The 19687-nt window shown below is 43.1% G+C and overlaps 1 protein-coding gene across 1 annotated transcript in view; it reads right to left on the reverse strand.

The window, feature by feature from the left end:
* The window catches only part of LOC137258878 (uncharacterized), a 37074-nt gene that overhangs the window by 2932 nt on the left and 14455 nt on the right, over positions 1-19687 (reverse strand). Inside the window, exons 13-34 of the mRNA XM_067796573.1 lie at positions 19399-19530; positions 18405-18428; positions 17759-17876; positions 16677-16816; positions 16060-16174; positions 15197-15336; positions 14557-14685; positions 13903-13929; positions 13098-13212; positions 12361-12578; positions 11594-11708; positions 10693-10934; positions 9821-9935; positions 9103-9251; positions 7949-8063; positions 7169-7371; positions 5869-5983; positions 4272-4483; positions 3272-3418; positions 2210-2275; positions 1528-1647; positions 780-914 (exon numbers count right to left, since the gene is read on the reverse strand). Coding sequence (XP_067652674.1) covers positions 780-914; positions 1528-1647; positions 2210-2275; positions 3272-3418; positions 4272-4483; positions 5869-5983; positions 7169-7371; positions 7949-8063; positions 9103-9251; positions 9821-9935; positions 10693-10934; positions 11594-11708; positions 12361-12578; positions 13098-13212; positions 13903-13929; positions 14557-14685; positions 15197-15336; positions 16060-16174; positions 16677-16816; positions 17759-17876; positions 18405-18428; positions 19399-19530 — 2892 coding nt within the window. The remainder of the gene's footprint in view (positions 1-779; positions 915-1527; positions 1648-2209; positions 2276-3271; positions 3419-4271; positions 4484-5868; positions 5984-7168; positions 7372-7948; positions 8064-9102; positions 9252-9820; positions 9936-10692; positions 10935-11593; positions 11709-12360; positions 12579-13097; positions 13213-13902; positions 13930-14556; positions 14686-15196; positions 15337-16059; positions 16175-16676; positions 16817-17758; positions 17877-18404; positions 18429-19398; positions 19531-19687) is intronic.

Raw genomic sequence — 19687 nt, forward strand, 5'->3', positions numbered from 1 at the left:
CGTCGTTACCATAATTGAGACTTTACCAGGTGAATGTACATCAAATGTCAATATTGACGCACCGTATAAACATTTCATCAAAAGCTGACAGTTACAAGGGAATGCTGTGACAAGTGACGTTACAATTGTTGTGACGTCATGATATTCGTGCATGCCGAGTTTGCGCCGTGTATATGTTTTGTAAGTCGATGGCTGATCATGACGAATATTCCTTTTCATTATTGTCAGTACCTAGTCACAATTAGAAAGACTGATACATGGTTGTGTGTCACTATCAGTTCTATCAGCGGTGGGGTGGCCAAGTAGTTAAAGCGCCCGCTTGTCAAGCCGAATGCCCGGTTTCGATTCCCCATATGGCCACAGCGTTTTAAGCCCATTTCTGGTGTTCCCGCCGTAATATTGCTGGAATATTGCTAATAGATTCCTAAAATTAAACTCACTGCTTTACGAGCATCATAGCGTCCGATGTTGTAAATGATATAGCTGATATATACTCAGGTAAAAGCAGCTGAAGTCATGCAAAACACAGTGGCGTTTAAATAATGGTCGGTCGTTTTCTGAGTTTGCTCAAAACAGCGTTAACATTCACACAGCTGGATTCCATTCCGAGTGATGATATACATGATATATGATACAAATGTTAACTTCAGTAACAAGAGTGAGTGAGTTTAGTTTTACGCCGCATTCAGCAATATTCTAGCTATATGGAGGTCAGTAACAAGAAGTGTAGCTGTGTCAAAGAACCAAAAACTGTCCCCGAATCGGGGCCACTGACTTACTGAATCCGGTCACTGCGTTCATAGGGTACTGGGTCACGAAGACGGGGTTGTAGGTGCCGCTGCCCGACACACCCTGTCCCTGACCTCCCATGGTTACTGTTCCTTGGGTACCTTGGGGGACTTTCCCAACTTGGTCTACAAATGGAGAGAGAATGCGTTACAACTGCGTGCACTTCGATCGAGCGACGAATCAAATTTGGCGGTGATTAGGAGAGACACGAAGAACTGTTTTCTTTGCAAAAGAGCACAGCCATCAATTTCACCAAAGTCAAACGTGTTGCCGTGGCAACACAAAACATATTTTCTTCAGAAATATAAAACTTCCTAAAGGCACCAATTCACCACTAGACCTGTGACTAGAAATATTGAACGGTTTTCATGTTCTGGTCCGGAAAAGACGAATTCGCACGGATGGGAGGAGTCCATTTTAATATCTCTGCAAAACGGATTGCGATGACAACAAAATTACCGTTGTTCATTGTTGTTGTTGTTCTCCTTCATCATCATCATCATCATCATCATCATCATCATCATCATCATCACCACCACCACCGTAGTCATCATCATAAAGAACAATTCAGTCACAACAAACAACTACTGGTGCAGTTGTTGTTCTTCATCTAATTATTGTTATAATTATAATAATAAACATTGATTGTCATATTATTTTACGCAAACTATTATCATGAACATCTGCACATAATCCCAGAGTTGCTCTTGTCATTTGTTCTCCAGCCGATGACCTTACCACAGAGGCCGCAGTAACTGGCGCAGTTGGTGATGGCCCATCCGAGGTAGGGGTCGCGGCAGGCAGCCTGGGAATACTGGGCACAGGTGGCGAGGGCGTCACTGCAGCCGGTGTGAGAGCCTACAGACAGGGAGGGGTGAGTGAAGGAGTGAGTGAGAGAGTGAGTCTGATTGAACGCCTCTTTGAAAAGCGTTATATCACCTGGTTAAGTAAGCCTGCAGTTCATAGCGCACACACTCCGCTGAGATATAGATGAGACGAAGATTCGAATACCTGTCACAGAATCTTGACATGGAAAGGGGACTCAACTCTGTACGTGTACAAAATGTTTTCTCACCGTAGATGATTGGTCAGTTCGTGTCAAGCATCACACAAAAGATGAGAGTATAGATGAGCAGCAGTGAATAGCATGAGGATACCGTTGCCATGGAACAATGCTGCTGATATACCTTTGTACTTCTAATCCGAAAACATGATCAGATCGTAATGGACGTCATTATACACCGTTCATTATACACCGTTCCATATGACTGACAGGTTTTCATAATTTACTTTTATCTATTGTAAAATCATAACTTGTTTGTAGTCATGATATGGCTGAATTATTGCCGATGTGACTTAACATCTTAACTCACTCACTCGTTACATATGAAACTGTTAGTATCTGATGACCATAACCCACCTCCAGTTTGAACGGGGGCAGCGCTCCCGTAAACGACGATGTTGGATGTCGGGGTAGTCACTGGAGCTACAACAAAAAGCACACTATTCCTTCAGGAGGAATATACCCTCATTAAGACATGTTGTTCTTATCTGTTGTTTCTGTGAATGCAGTGCTTATATCAGACCAGCCATATTTCAATAAGTGTTTCTCATTTTCATCTTCACCCTACAAGTGATCATGCGGCCGGAAAAATACCTGTTTATTCTGTTTAATATGGTTGTATAACTTCTTAAATTATATAGTGAGGCTCATAAAATCAATAGATCACGTAGGCTTTGTCACATTGCATGGAAATTAACCGGAAGAAGGAACCTTGGGTTGACCTGACCGATTTATGAGTGTGCAATGGCAAGATTACCGCTTCGATTCAAGCCATTATTCCTCCACCCTACTCCATACAGACGCCGCATCCATCACGCCCAGATCTTGTTCAAAGGGGCATAACTCCATCGTCAAATAGTCATACAAGAAGTTGTTAATCCGAACTATTTTCAACCCATGGTATTTACTTTTAACATCACTACCAAAAGATAATTGGAATATCACATATCTAGACTTTTCGTTTGCAAACAAGAGTGCATTTGTAAATTGGAAAAGACTAGTCTTTTGAAAGCTTTTCGGTGCGTTCTTCATAATGTATTACATTGTTATATGGATAGTAGTCTACAGCTGCGACAGTAATGTTTATAACAATACGTATTTATATATTAAAAGTGGTTAAATTTACTCTCCGTAGGCTTCGATGACAGCAAAAGCGCACAGTCTATATCAACTCAGAATCGCCACGCAAATCGAAGTAGTGTTGCACGTTTGAGGATATTTTCTCAAAGAAACTAACATAAACCATTCTATCGATGATGATTTTTTTTAAATGTTGGGACTCGTCAAAGAGCTAAGAAATATATACAATACACTAGTACTGAAGGGACTATGCAAGATGTAACGAATAGTCAACTCCCTGGTCTGATCATGAGACACCAGGCTGGTCTCATGGAACTCCGGATAGGAGAGCGTATTCACCTGCTCCTCCGCCGCAGTAGCCGCAATATTTGGGGCAGTTGAACTTAGCCCATGATGCATATTCCCCGACACAGCTGTCTTTGGGGTACTCGTTGCAGTTGGGGATCTCGTCCTTGCAGTTAAGGGGGTTAGGGGAGGTCTTTGTGCCTGCAAAATTTTAACATATAATGAACAGTGTTATCAAAACACGAGGCACCAAGCCTATAAATCCGGAATGTTTTATCAATGTTTCAAGTTCAATGTTATATCCAATAAAATGTACTGTGGAAGCTGCTCAAACCGGCATCTGTCCAGTCCGGCAAGTTGTCACCATTGGCAAAAAATCTCAGTCCCATCCGTGGCTTGTACAATTATCAGCTCTACAATCCAGCACACTGTCTAAACCGGATTAATTCGTCAATCTCAACGGTTTATACAGCTTCCATAGTAACATATGTTTTGCTTTCCAAGAATGCAAAAAACGTTTTAAGACAAGTTGCTGAATGTGAAACATGGCTGCAAATAATGTGGCATTCTGATGACAATGGGACTGTTTACATACGCTGTATTCATACGCAGTTCCTAAACGTTACATTAATGTGTTCAAATAATTCAAAAGACTAATACAACATTAACTTCGCGTGTCACAGTATGGTCAAAATTAAATAAAGGAAATAAAAAAGATATGCATTTTGGATTTCAAATGCTCAGATGAAACAATTATTCTTACCTATATATGTCATAGTGATATTTCTGTTATTGACATTGAGATATTTAAGGCTTTATCGCATTAATGTCCCCTTGCTTTCCTAATAACACACGTGCAAAGGTTCCGCGGAGATTGGGCCTGTGATGTATACCAGGTTTAGTGTAGCAACTAAAACTTCCCGTCGAACCATGGACCTTCCGAAGTCGGACACGTTGCGAACATGACCGGAGAGGTTATAACCTCGTATATAACGGTAAACAGTAGGTTACGGAAACCAATGACGGAATAACCTTGTCGGGATGGTTCTCTTACCACAGAAGCCGCAGAATTTGGGGCAGTTGGTCTTGGCCCAGGCAGTGTATGGGTCACGGCAAGAATAGTCGCCGTACAGATAGCAGTCCGGCTTCTTGTCCACACAGCTTCCTGTCTGGGAAGGAGGAGCACACTCAGCCTTCTGGCAGCATCGGTCGTTGGCGTCTGGGACGAGGGTGCAGCCGGCGGGGATGGCGGCATAACGCTGGCACCTTACAGGGGGAACATGAAAGTACAGAAGTGGACCTACCACAAAGGCAATTCCGATCACTTGTAGAATTATTGGTTGTTACAGGTTAATTAATAAAATAACCTCACTGGCAACGGAAATGGAACAAAATGAAGATCACTCGGTGTGTGAGGTGTAATGAGTGAGGGAGTTTAACTGTACAAAATTAAGTCCACTTAGTGTGTGAGATGTAATGAGTGAGGGAGTTTAACTGTACAAAATTATGTCCACTCGGTGTGTGAGGTGTAATGAGTGAGGGAGTTTACCTGTACAAAATTATGTCCACTCGGTGTGTGAGGTGTAATGAGTGAGGGAGTTTAACTGTACAAAAGTAAGTCCACTCGGTGTGTGAGGTGTAATGAGTGAGGGAGTTTAACTGTACAAAATTAAGTCCACTCAGTGTGTGAGGTGTAATGAATGAGGGAGTTTAACTGTACGAGCAATATCACGGCGAGGGTCACCATAGGTGGACTTAAAACATTTTATCCATGTTGGGAATCCAACCCGGGACGAGCGAACGCTTTAACCGCTGGGCTGCCCCACCGTCCCAGGCAATGTTAGTAAAGGAAGATTCAACCGGACGTCAAACCCCATCAGTTATATGAAACAGATTCATCGCATTTAATATACAATGATGCAGAAACCCCTAAATAAGAGAGTTTTGCATGACAGAATTCGCCAAGTCATATTCGCCTTCTGGATGATATATGATAGTCGAGGGCTGACATGAATGGCGAGAGGAAATCTGTCATATCGTAACTTTTCTATCAAATCCACATCTAAAATACAGTAGGAAGTTGTGAGCGTTTGCACGTAGTCATTCCGTACAAATTTAGCAACAGGGCAATTTTCAGGGTGTAATTTTCAGCCCTAGTGTTTTTATGGCTGTTATGCATTTCCGACCCTGTTGGTCAGTCTGGACATATGACAGAAAGGACTGGGTGTGCAAATTGATCCATATTATTCATGGGTACGAGATAATACACCTTAATAAGGCTTTGGCTAGAATTAATATATTACATGGTCGTTTGGTCGGTTAATAGTGAGTAAAAGAATATTGTTTTTAGGCAGCAGTTAACAATAGACTGGTCAGTTGAAACCATCCGTTTCAAATTTTGAGCAGCGTCTCACTTGGTTTGGGTACAATGGAAAGCCCTCAACCAGGTCAAATGGGTACCAAGGAGAGTGGATGAAAGGTTCGTTGGTTGTTGTTTAACACCGATATAGGATAGTATGTGAATGATCGAGTCTGGACCAGACAATCCAGTGATCAACAACATCAGCATCGAGGTACGCAATTGGGATACGATGACATGTGTGAAGTATGTCAGCATTCCTGCCAAGAGAGTGACCGAATCTTGCGCCTACCTGTCAGTACACCTGTATTTGCCAGTCTTGGCGTCAAGGCACTCACAGTCTAGAGTGCAACCGTCTTGCCAGGTGTCACCCTGTTGGTGGATCTGACCCTTGTAGATACATGCATCTGAATGTACAAAGAGAAGCGAGGTCAGATACTGTCTTAATATACCATTGGACCACTGGGATACAAAGGAGATGATGTCAGGTACTGTCTTAAGGTTAGGAGATTAGGTACTGTGTTAATACACCACGGAACCACTGGGATACAGAAGGTTGTGGGGTGTGGGGGATGTCAGGTACTGTCTGAATATACCATTGAACCACTAGGATACAAAGGAAGCGAGGACAGGTACTGTCTTAATATACCTTTGAACACTATGATGCAAAGGAAGCGAGGACAGGTACAGTCTGAATATACCATTGAACCACTAGGATACAAAGGAAGCGAGGACAGGTACTGTCTTAATATACATTTGAACACTATGATGCAAAGGAAGCGAGGACAGGTACTGTCTTAATATACCTTTGAACACTATGATGCAAAGGAAGCGAGGACAGGCACTGCCTTAATATACCTTTGGACATTAGGCTAGAAAGGAAGCGAGGATACGATGATGTCTTATGACAGAGTCAGTAATGTTTTACGCCGCTTTTAGCAATCTTCCAGCGATATTGTGTCGGGCGGGAAGGGGAATGGAATCCAGGGTCAAAGGCGTGACAAGCGACCCCTTACACTACTAGGCTACCCAACAGGCCATGTCTTTGGCAAAGGGATTCCATAAAGTCATGATAAAGCTTACACAGCTATATATGATGCCAAACGACTTCTGGACGATGGGCGAAAGCGAACCTATTCATCACTCCTGGTGTGTGAATATATTTTTATTTATATTGCTTATTATTATATTTTCTAAATTTCAGTATAATCGCCAATGGCTGAGGGGATGGTGTAAATCCATCTGGGGTCCATGCAGGTAGCAAAGGTACTGTAAGTCCCAATGGTCCCTAGTATGGTGATCTACCTTCAGTTGTTGGCGATCTACAGCCCGTATTTTATATTGTATTGTCCAAATAGTGGTATTTATGGCTGAAATAGTGCCGAGGTGACGTTAAATAATAACTCACTCACTCCTTTTAAGTGAAGTTCTCGTGCATCATATTTCTCAAAGCGTTTGAAACGTACATAAAATATGTACAACCCCAGTTCCTTCATGCATAGATACTTTTGAAAGTTTCCCCCGGATCTCCACGTATGACTGACAGTAGTGCCATTCTGAAATGACAAGCCCATGCGTAGTGTTGCACTTACTTCTATATGAGACCTGCGATGGGAGGTTGGTGCCAGGAGGGCGTCCATAGCCAGTGAAAGACCCCAGGAAACCAAGAGGCTGGATTGAGCCGGTGCCAGTACCACTGTTTGCGGAGTCGCATTCAGGAACCTTGCAACATTGGGGATCTTTCTGGTCTGGAACCAGCTTGCAACCAAGGGGCACGTTCGTGAAACTTGGACACCTGCAACCGATCCATTAGCATCATTAATGGGCAACTGGTTCAATTTAGGGTAGGGTTTTTTATTGCGCCTATTTCCAATGCAGTAATAATCAGAGGCGCTGTATTACCCCGTATAAAGCATGCCAAACCCGGTCACCCACCTATGGACTCTCCGAGGTCAACGTTGTGTAACGTCAAAAGATTTGTGGCCTTAGCTCTGAACCATCTCTCAAGAATCAAGATACCAAACACGGTCATGCATCCGGGATTAGCTGTGGCCAAAGTTGCTTAACTTGAACTGATTCGTGACACATAACTCTCCATACAAGATTCAGGAGGTCATCCTACAGACCTGTTTACCTACGTTGTTTACAACATCTACATACTACAACTAGGAGTCAACAAATTGAGAAGTCGGGGCCCAAGGGCCGTATAATTGCAGATACCCTTGTCAGAGATATCACCGAAAACTATCTATTCAGACCCATTTATGTGAAGCAGGATTAGAGAAGCGGGTTGATATGTTATGATCAGTTTTCAGAACAGCGTAAGTCTTAAGCCAGAGCTGTGAGAATTGTCAGGTGTGCTTTTGTCGTACCTGTCCGTACACTGGTGGTAGTTGTTCTTCGCATCCTCACACCTACAGGTGAGAGTACAGCCGTCGCTCCACTGCTCCCCCTGCCGGTAGTACAGTCCGTTATAAACACAGTAGTCTGAAAATACACAAGAAAGATCGCCAATGATTCACGTTTTTTTCCTCCGCCACCCATACTTATGGCCGTTGTTCGATATCAAACAGACCCTGCACCTGTTTAAAGGCACAATTTCACGCGTTTTCGACACTGTTGTGGACTGTATTTTACATAATGGGGCATATGCACTCCCTTTAGCTCCCTGTTGATGCAGTTTTTAAAAGTCATATTATGTCTTACATCGATAATTGAAACTTCGAGGCGAACATCTTCCAAACAGAGAACACTTGGCATATGTTGAATGTAAACAATTGCTCTGTACATAGAAAACTGTCGCACGCGGTGTTGTCGGTGTTTGCCGAACTGCTTTGTGCATGCTTGTGCGTAGGGTATTCGTAAAGAGCGCTCCACGAGATATAATCCTATAGGTTTCGCTTGCAATAGTGTTCGACTGGTAGTGGGCGCAAGAGTTGATATCAAACTGATAGTTAGTATTACTGAGAGAAACGGAGTATCTACCTTTAGAGAAGTGTGGCGTGATATAGTGCCTTCTAATCTCAGAAATCAGTCGTGGCAGATCAGTGCAAGGAATTTGCGAGAACCATGGCGTTTCCTGACACAGAAGCACTGTGCTGGGTATATGGTAAAGACCACTGTTGTACGTTGTATGTGAACTTTTACCAACGTCACTATTCGTTGATTTGTAACGCAATCCCCACTCTCACATCACCTGTGATAATTTGTACACCATGAAATAAGGTTGCGTTAGATGATTTCCCTGAGGGGTTACATTCCACTGGGGGACATCATGCGCATCGATCTACGCAACTGGGATGCGATGACATATGTGGCAGCCACGTCATCGAGCCTCCCCACCCAGTCATGAGTGTCTGGTTTGAAATTAATTCTAAATTCTATACATATTTGTCAAAACCTCACATAAATATTGCGCCTAACTTTGATACTCCTGTCATTGCTAGCGTGTGAAATGCGCTGCATGGAGTCGACGTATACCTAACCGGAAATCCGGTTTAGGCACGACAATACAGATGATACTCACCAACACCCGGCTGGGGGGTGGTGATGGCGAATAGAGGTTTGGGTGTGGTCGCCTGCTGGGCAAAGTTGCACTGGTAGGTCTTGCAGCAGCTATCGTTGGGGTCAGTGATCAGAGAACACTGGGGAGGAAGGTTCTGGAACTGGGGGCACCTGGAAAACAACACGCGTGAAGATATGTTACCATGGTTACAAGAATGGATGCAGACATACTACGGCATGAGTTCGTCAGTTCAGTTTATGATTAATGCGGATATATCTAACCACTTTCCATAAAGTTATTTACAAGAGTTACGCCGGTACGATGACAGACAGGTCACAGATCGTCACGTCCGTATGATAGGTAACGACAACAAGCAATCGTGTCCTGGTGACATAGAGGTACTTTCGTTTAATCTTTCCCAACTTTACGCAGACCTGGTGGGTAACTTCGAGTTGACCATAATTAGGCATTCAAAAACCGTCAGGACCAAGTGTGGTATTCCTGGTTACGTATTCCCGGAATACGATTTTTTAAAACCCACCGGATCTAGACTCTTATTCCTGATCCGTCTGGAACTAGTTTGATATTCATGAACCACCCGGAGCTATTTTGATATTTCAGGTCCACCCTTGTCTAGTCTGTTGATCATGACACACGGCTTTTGTGCTTGTTTTTCAAAACCACCCGGTGTTATTCTGGCATCCACGACAAACCCGGACCTCTCCGACCTTACCCTCACCTGTCGGTACATTGGTAGTATCCGGTGTTGCCGTCGATGCATGCACATTTGTACTGACATCCGTCCGACCACGTCGCCCCAGCCTGGTACGTACTACCCTGGTAATGGCAGCCAGCTATAAACAGAGGTCGGAACTACTGTCGGAACAATGCATAATTGCCAGGTGAGTGAGTGAGTTTTGTTTAAGGCTGCTTTTTTCAATATTCAAGCAGGGGAACACCAGAAATGCACTTCATACTGTACGCAAATGGGGAATCGAACCCTAGTGTTTGGCGCGAAGAGCCAACACCATTAACCTTCCCCACCGTGCCCTACTGGTGATGACAATGATAGAAGATTGAATGACGACATAGATGAATAGTGGCACTGATGATTAAATAAATATGTCTCAAGCGTATGGTATGTTCCCAGGTCTCAGTATTATTGTATTTTTCACATTTCCTCGTTACTCTGTGTGGCGGCGTATGGTCCAGATCTCAGGCCACAAATCAGTTGACGTTATAAGTAACGCTGAGCACGGAGCGTCCTTGCATGGGTGACCGTGTTTGGCAGTTTGACTCCTGTGAGTTTCTAGAATTCAGTCCTGCCCCAGAACCAAACAGTGATACATGTGATCTCACATTAGACAAGTGAGTTTGTTCAAAGTTGCCTCTGTTCACCCAGCAGACAATGGGTACCCGATGGAATAAGTCATATGACTATAACGTTGTGGCGCCTAACAGACAGCTTGGGTTATTGGGATAATAATGTTGGCTGTGTGTGCGTTTTGAGTATGCCCCTTTATGGTGTGGCGTATCGTGCAGTACAAGCACCCTCATTACTATTAGTACTCACATCTGCCAAAATGAAATTTATCAACACGTATCTCGTACCCGAGTTTCCTTTCAGCGGAGACTGGGTCTGTCCCTGAATTGGAGGCAATCCGGTCCCGGAGATTCCAGGTCCATATCCGGATGGATACACAGCAGGTCCGTAGCCCGTGAATCCTGGGCCATAAGATGGCACCACTGTAGTTCCGGCCGGGGCACCACTGCAGTCTGGGAGTTGACAACATGGATCGTTGGGTGTGTCTATCAGAACGCACCCCTGAGGCAGACCCGTGAAACTGGGGCATCTGGAGACACAACGTTACGACAGAATTTAACGTAATATTCTGAGAGGGATTATGTTTTCATGGCCATTGGAGTGAGTGAGTGAGTTTAGTTTTATGCCACCTTTAGCAATATTCCAACAGTATCACAGCGGGACACTAGAAATGGGCTTCACACTTTTTACCCATGCGGGGAATCGAACTTCGGGAAATAGCTTGATTGAGATCAAGCAATATCTCAATCGGAACGGTGAAATTGCACCACAAAACCAATGTGACGTCATTGTAAGGGCACCATGACAGGTATATTTTTCGTTTAGATTTAATGTTCACATTTATGTTTCATACAAGCCTCGTTTTCATCTTGCACCGACTAAATTGTTTATCAAGCACAAAATACTCTTTCTTGAAACCACATGAGTATATACTGTAACAAAATTCGCTAACTCTAAGGTTGAACACTGACCTTGGTGAGTGAATGAGTGAGTGAATTTAGTTTTACGCCACACAACATTTCAGCTATATGCATCGATCTGGGCAACTGGGAACCGATGACGTGTGTCAACCGAATCAGCGAACCTGACCATCCGTTAGTCGACGCTTACGTCAAGCATAGTCGCCTTTTATGGCAAGCATGGGTTGCGGAAGGCCTATGCTATCCCGGACCTTCACGGGTCACTGACCTTGGTGAACACGTGAAGCGCCCCGAGACTCCATCGTCACATGAGCAGGAGTAGTCACAACTATCTGTCCATCTCTGTCCTTGCTGGTATAGTGTTCCCTTGTACATGCAGCCAACTGAAATATTCACCCACAACTACATATCAGTACACTTCGGAACATGTTATAACACATCAAATCTACGCATAACTTCCTGTTTCCTGTGGGTGAGGTTATTTTACGAATAAATGGGCTTCACACACTGTACCCTTGTGAGGAATCGAACCCCGTCTTCGGCGTCTCAAGCAAACGCTTCTACCGCTGGGCTATCGTCATCTTCGTGGAAACAGACTGTGGAACATGTAATATGAGCTGAAATGCTCACTCGGTACTACGTGTAATTAGACTTAGAAATGTGGTGTTAGCTGAAATATACACGTAGCACTGTATGTAAATAGACATAACAACATGCAATAAGAGCTGAATATGCATAGGTAACGTCATGTAAATTGATATTACAACATGCAATAATAGCTGAAAATACACTCTGAAGGTCGGAACATGCAGCCAGCTGATATATTCACAGAGAACTGCAGACTTCTTGAGAATCATCCAAATGGTGTATACTTTCTTTGATAACTTGATTGCGCTCATGCACACGAAATACAAGACATGGGTCACTACAGAACGACGACCTCACTCATGGCTATATGTATAGGTGGATGCACATGTCACACAATACTTCGCCAAGGCATCAGAAAGTGTGTGACAGAAGGGTGATATCACCCACCGAGTTTCTGGGGAGCAAGGTAAGGTCGAGCAGAGGGCGTCTGTCCAGGGCCGGGAGTTGGCTGATTCGGGAGGATCGGGACCGGATAGGCACCGAGAGACCCGGGGGTGGTGGATGACCCGACGAAGGTGCCAGATTTACAGTTCATCACCTTACAGCACTGTCCCTTCACTGTATCTAAGGTACAGCCAGGCGGGATGTTGAAGTACTTAGGGCACCTGCAGGAGACAAAGTAAGTGAGGGTCTGGTATTCAGGTAACATGTACTCATATATACTACTCAGAAGAAGTTAAGAAACACGGCGTATTAAATGATTGCACCTAATCTGTCATACTCTCATGATGACACGGCTACTCGTATTAATGCTACTTCTACTACTGCTTCCAAAACTACTGCTACTGCTACTACTACTTGTACAACTTTTACCACTGATGCTTCAAGTACTGTTCAAAATATTATCAGTACTGTTTCTAATAGTGCTGCGGTTGCTACTATAACTGGTACTACTGTTGTTCCTATTTCTTCTTCTTCTTCTTCTTCTTCTTCTATTGAGTCTGCTACCCTACTGTTTCTGTGACCACTACAACTAATGTCGGTCTTTATCCTCCACGTCCGTATCTCCTTCTTCTACGAGTACTACAGCAGTGCGCCCTTACTGCCACACCCACCACCGACAAGCAAAGCTGCTCTTGCTACTAACACAACTTTAAATAATGTGTAGATAGGGCCAGACATACGCATCATTGCATCTGTAGTATCCATATTTGGCGTTGTCACAGAAACACTCGCCGTTGCATCCGTCGGTCCACCTCTGACCTTGAGTATAGTTGCGTCCCTTATACAGACAAAAGTCTGGAACAGAAGCAAGAACATCAAACTGAAAACAATTGTTTGTTGATACTGTTACACTGACGGTGACGTTCCGTAGTCGCAGTGATTTTAAACTGTTTTGAAATTAAAGGTTTTTAAGTTCAATGACAGTCTGGCAGCTGGAAGAGATGGCGATCATAGATGTTTATAGCGCAGATGCGGATCCAGAGCGGGAATTTTGGGGAGCATTTCTCCCTAACCTTTGGACTTCATAATACACGTGAGCGCGCACGCATGCACGCACGCACACACACACACACACGCGCACTTCTTTCTCCAACATCCCCCTTCCTACTCCAAAATTCCGCACACACACGCACACTTCCTCTTCCCCTCCTACTCCAAAATCCTGGACTTAGAAAATATACATGCTAGAATTCCTTCTACCTCTTTCGAGTACCTCTGCAACATTTGCCAAGTTAGATAATTTCAGAAGTATTGGTATGCTCAACTTCCCAGCATTGACATCTGACTGGATAAAACGCCAGTCAAGGGAGGTAATAAAATTATCGAACCGAGTCTAAGCTGCATCCAGGGAAAAGTGGAGATTTATTATAACGTATACCATGAAGTGTACTGAGGAGGGATGCTCACAAACACAGTGTTTTCTCAACATAACTGCGTCGATAAAGTACTGCTGATTCTCTAGTATATGTTTCCGTGATTACTTACCGTTTGGTCCAGGAAGATAGGCATCCACTGAAACAGTGAAATTTTGTTCAGATTTACATATTCCAGATAGAGAATAACTACCCATCTATGGTGCCTTAAGTACAATCTGTCCAGAGGGAATACATAGTGTTAATCATTCATAACATGGGACAGATAATACATGTATTTATTACCCATACAGGAAAGAGGACATAGGGGTGGATTTTGAGAGTGAGTGATTATCTTACGTCACATTGGCAATATTTCAGTCATTTCATGACGAGAATAATTTATCTATTGATATTGAAATCAATAAATTTAGAACGTAAAAACGGGCTATAGATCACCAGAAACTGAAGTCTGATCATGATGCCAGGGACAAAGCTGTGCCTCCATATTGGTACAAATATAGGGAAAATATCTGTAAGTGTACTTCTGAATATTTGTTTGACGCTTAACACTGCACAAATACAGCTATATGGCGCCTGACTGTAAATAATCGAGTCTAGACCTGACAATCCAGTGATCAGTAGCATGAGCATCGATCTCCGAAATCGGAATACGATGACATGTGTAAATGCGAGACTCGCCACCCAAGTTCCCTTTTCGACAAACGTGGGTTGCTGAAGGGCACTTGTGACCTGTATCTTCACGGGTATGGAATATGATACTCACGACATAAGTTGCAGTGTTTGCGACAGTTGTCCATAGCCCAGGGCTTATACTTCGTACATGCGTCAGGGGCATACGAATTGCAGTTGGTCTGTACGTCTACACAAGGTCCGACTGTCGTCAGCGGCGACTCTGTAATAGTAGATACATCGACACTGAATGTGGGTGAAATTGAGTTATCATTTTATGCAATGTTAACACTGTCCGACTTAACGAGTGAGTCTTGTTTTATGCCGTTTTAGCAATATTCCAGCAATATCTTGACGGAAAACACCTGAACTGGGCTTCACAAATTGCATTCATGAAAGGAATCGAACCCGGGTCTCCGACGTGACGAGCGAACACTTTAACCACTCGGCCACCTCACCGACCCTTTGCCCTTCATATTGACACCAGTTTTATGTTCTAGTCAAATCCGCTGTACGTGGGATTCATAGGGGTAAATGTCCACCAGTCTTGCTGACTGTACGGGTTCGACTCCCGTATGGTTCACTTCTCGTGATCCGCTGTGTTATTTCCGGAATGTTACGTGAATGGGCGTAAAACTGCATTATGTCAGCCGTTGACTTGACAATCCCGAAAAAACACCAACATTACATCTTTGTTGATTGACGGATTTACAAAGACTATAACTCCGACTCACTGTCGCCTGATCCGCTGGTGGTTCCTTGGCCTGTGAATGATCCTATCTGAGTGTTGAACTCGCACTCAGGTTTGGCGCAACACTCGCCTGGTTTCGTAACCAGTTTACAAGCTTGGGGAAGGGCACCGTACTGGGCACAGCTGGATACAAAATTATAACAATTAGAGAATAAACATATACTGAACAGCAAAAGAAACGCACGTTGAAAACTAAATTAACACTCTTTAAACTATTAACACTCCTGACGATTTGCGTTTATTTTTCTGTTCAGTATATTAAACACGGGGCATGGAGAAGATGAGTTTAGCTTTACGCCGCTTTTCTCCTTGACATTTATGATCCCGCTGCAATTTTACACTGATAATGTTGATTATTCTGTGATGTACGACTGGTACTGACGATGCAGCCGTAATTCAGTTATAATCATGATGTTTGATACTTGCTATGGTGTGATTCGTCACGATATATTACAAACAAACAAATATTGGGACACCCTAAAATGTGATAGTCATAAATAAACTTAATCGTGGTGAGGTCATTTATACTCTTAGGTAAATGTAACTTTTGTGTGCTTAATGGGTACTTAAAACAATATGTTAGATCGTGCAGTGAAGTAAATGATTCAATGTTCCTTTCATTCAAACTTAACGAATATTGAATCAGTTGCTTCACTGTATGGTCTAACATGCTGTTTAAAGTGCCCATTAAGCGCCCAAAGTTGCATTTACCTTAGAGTAGTCATGACCCCACCACGATTATGTTCACAGATGTGAATAACCACACCCACAAATGCCATTCGCTGTTTACCACAGTAGGGTTTGTTGTATCTTGCTTCTGAATACAATTGTACTCCTTGTACTTACACACTCTGACAGGACCACAAGCCAACGCCGGCGTCCACACACTTGCACTCGAATTCACACCCCACCTGCCAGGTCTGGCTCTGGTAGTACTTCTGGCCGTTGTACACACACACCACTAGGGGAAAGAACATCGACCATCAAGCACACATTTATTGGAGGAGGAGGGGAACTTTCTCATGACGTAATAGGCAATTTAAAATTGTTCGATTTCTTTGAGATGAAATGTGAAAATTAGAGTTGACTGCCATCGTGCACTTACATCATATTTTGTCCATGCATGAATAGATTGTTATATATTCACATGATCGCGATATATCTGTTTCCGTTAAAAGGAAGCGATTTGTTTCTGTTTCTGTTACGACAAAGCGATAAGTTACGGTTTACGTTAAGATATAGCGATATGTTACTGTTTTCGTTAAGATATAGATATATATTCATGTTTCCGTTAATATACAGCCATATATTCCTGTTTTCATTAAGACGTAGAGATATATTCCTGTTTCCGTTAAGATATAGCGATATATTAGTGTTTCCTTTATGATATAGAGATGTGTTACTGTTTCCGTTATGATATAGCGATATATTACTGTTTCCGTTAAGATACAGAGATATATTACTGTTTCCGTTGAGATTGCCGACGTTCTGGCCCGATGTTGTCTCGTATTTGCCCTCGAAGTCACAGACCGGCTTGAGGCAGCAGGAGCCGTTCACCCTCACCAGCGTGCACTGAGGGGGGAGGTTGTAGTAGGCGGGGCACCTTAACAATACAAAAGCATATCGCTGACATTCCAACATCAAGCGCTAGTTTCTCGTGACTGACCGGTTTTCACCTCTTCAGACAGTACCCCTACAGTATCATGACATCGTACTACTTCATCGTCGTGACATAGTACCCCTACAGTATCGTGACACCGTACGACTTCATCGACATGATATTGTACCCCTACAGTATGGTGACATCGTACTACATCGTCGTCCTGACATAGTACAACCACAGTGTCGTGACATCGTACTACATCGTCGTCCTGACATAGTACAACCACAGTGTCGTGACATCGTACTACCTCGTCGTCCTGACATAGTACAACGCAGTGTCGTGACATCGTACTACCTCGTCGTCCTGACATAGTACAACCACAGTGTCGTGACATCGTACTACTTCGTCGTTATGACATAGTACAACCACAGTGTTGTGACATCCATTACATAGTTGTAATATTCCTAAGTGAAGCGTTAAAGAAACAGAAATACAGTGGAAGCTGTATAAACCGGCACTCATCATGCCGGATTGTAGAACTGATGATGACAACTTGTTGGATTGGACAGATCCCGGTTTTGACAGCTTCCAGTGTCAGTCCTAGATAGCAATGGCTTTTCAGTTGATAACCTATGACTTAAACAGTTTCATTTCGCTGACGATATAAACGAATCCATATCAAATCTTGATTGGATCTGATAAAAAAGAGGTTACACCATCTCATATCTCCTAATAAGCATCACGATGACCCAAATCTTGACTTTCCTGCTTTTGCGGTTTTCGGGTGATCCAGTCGCATGGGACGACGTAAATCGTTGTGCAGAATTACCTCCCTTATACGTGATCGCGGTTTCGAATCCCAAATTGGCACTGATTATGTTTCTTGGGTTATCGCCTCCATATCAGTTAGGATCTACGTGTGTGGTTGATGTTGTGTCTTACCTGTTGTAACAGTTGTATTGTCCATGAGAGGCGTCGGTGCACTCGCACTCGTACTCACAACCGTCCTCCCACTTCTCGCCCTGCGTGTACTGGCTGCCCTTGTAAAAACACGTGCCGACTGTGGAGGGGGGATAAAGGAAGAGCTAGTACAAGCTGACTAAGGCATGATGCTGGCTGCCTTGTGATGAAAGTTAACGGCGAAGTTATAACAGATTATGTTAAAGCAGCGTTTATATTTGTTTATTATAAAAAAATCTAAATTATTGCTATACATAAGAGCTGATGAATAATCCATTCTTGATATAATTTTATATTCAATTATTCATTGATAAGGGATCGAGCAGTTTTGTTTCATTGATAATGGATATTGGGTATAGTACAAGTGATACCGGTTACGATAGATTGATGGGTAAACTGACATCTCTAAGAATAACCAGAAATATTTTTATCTTTTATATGAACACAACTAAAAGTGTATTGCCAAACATCGGACTTAGCTAGAGACAAACATGAAATGTAACAGTAAAAACTGAATGTTTTGTACTTTTTCTATAGGCCTCACTGTGTCGTTCGACCCACGGTAAGGTCATTTTGAGAACATCTTAAGTGACGTAATTAATGACCTAACTCTTTGGGTTGTACTTACAATAACCAGCCACAGCCTGTTTGTCTGAAATACAGAAAATAGACACGACAAAAGTGAGTGAGTGGGTTTGGTTTTATGCCGCTTTTAGCATATTATAGCAATATCACCAGAAATCGGCTTCACACATTGTATTCATGTGGGGAAGCGAACACAGGTCTTTAGTGCGACGAGCGAACACTTTGACCGGTGGACTCCCCCACCGCCCCGTGATTCAGTGGGGCGCATATTAATGACAGTAAACAACAGATGTATCGAAATCAAAGGAATCACTGATTTGGTTCGTTTCAAGCGTAGTTCGTCCTATGCATTTAGAAAGTAAAAAGTACAAGTGGCCGGGTCAACAGAAACAGTTCTCCATATCCGACCTGTATATGAATGTTCGTTATACCGTTGTTTAGTATGTATGTACACATCATGCCATGGTTCGCAGCAACATAATTATATGGTCACAACCGATGGCATTGTTAAATGTTTTGGAACCCGTGAAGATCCGGGTTAGTATTGATCTTCAGTTACCTATGCATGTCGCACGAGCTAACTAACGGGATCGGGGGGTCAGGCTCGCTGACTTGGTTGACACATGTCATCGTATCCCAGTTGCGTAGATCGATGCTCATTCTGTTGATCACTGGAATATCTGGTCAAGACTCGATTGTTTACAACCGCAGCAATATAACTGGAATATTGTTGAGTGCAACTAAAACTTTACTTTTTCTTTGATTTTGTGATTTTGTACTTTGAGGCGTCATTAATTACTTTACGTCTTTGGCGTACAATAAAATCTAAAGAGCAGAAGTGGAAATAACAGTATCTACACATATATCTACAAGCTCCCCAAAGTACCAGCTTAGAACTGATCTTCAGAGAGCAATGCTTGTTCAAAGAGGGGACCAAGGGCATCGGGTGGTCAGTGTCGCTGGTTTTTCATTTTATCCAGGTTACGCAGACCTCTGTTTATTATGTCCAACAAAAAAACAAACGAACAAACACTTACCACAATATCCGCAGTACTTCCGGCAGTTGTTCTTTGCCCATTGGTCGTAAGGTGGTAGACAGGACGAGGGCAAGTAAGACTTGCATTTGTCAAGTACATCGACACAAGGAGCTGGGGTTGTCGGTATGGATGCTACGAACAGATGCAAACGGATGATAGCCGTGTTAGCAAAGAAATAATTTCAGTTCCTGTAATTGCCACTAGTTCAGAAACATGACATATACTTCCCATCAAAGGTTTATACTCACTTAAAACATTCTCTGTGTCAGGTATCTGGTTACACCGAAGA

The sequence above is a fragment of the Haliotis asinina genome, chromosome 12, assembly GCF_037392515.1.
Source record: "Haliotis asinina isolate JCU_RB_2024 chromosome 12, JCU_Hal_asi_v2, whole genome shotgun sequence".
Lineage (NCBI taxonomy): Eukaryota > Metazoa > Mollusca > Gastropoda > Lepetellida > Haliotidae > Haliotis > Haliotis asinina.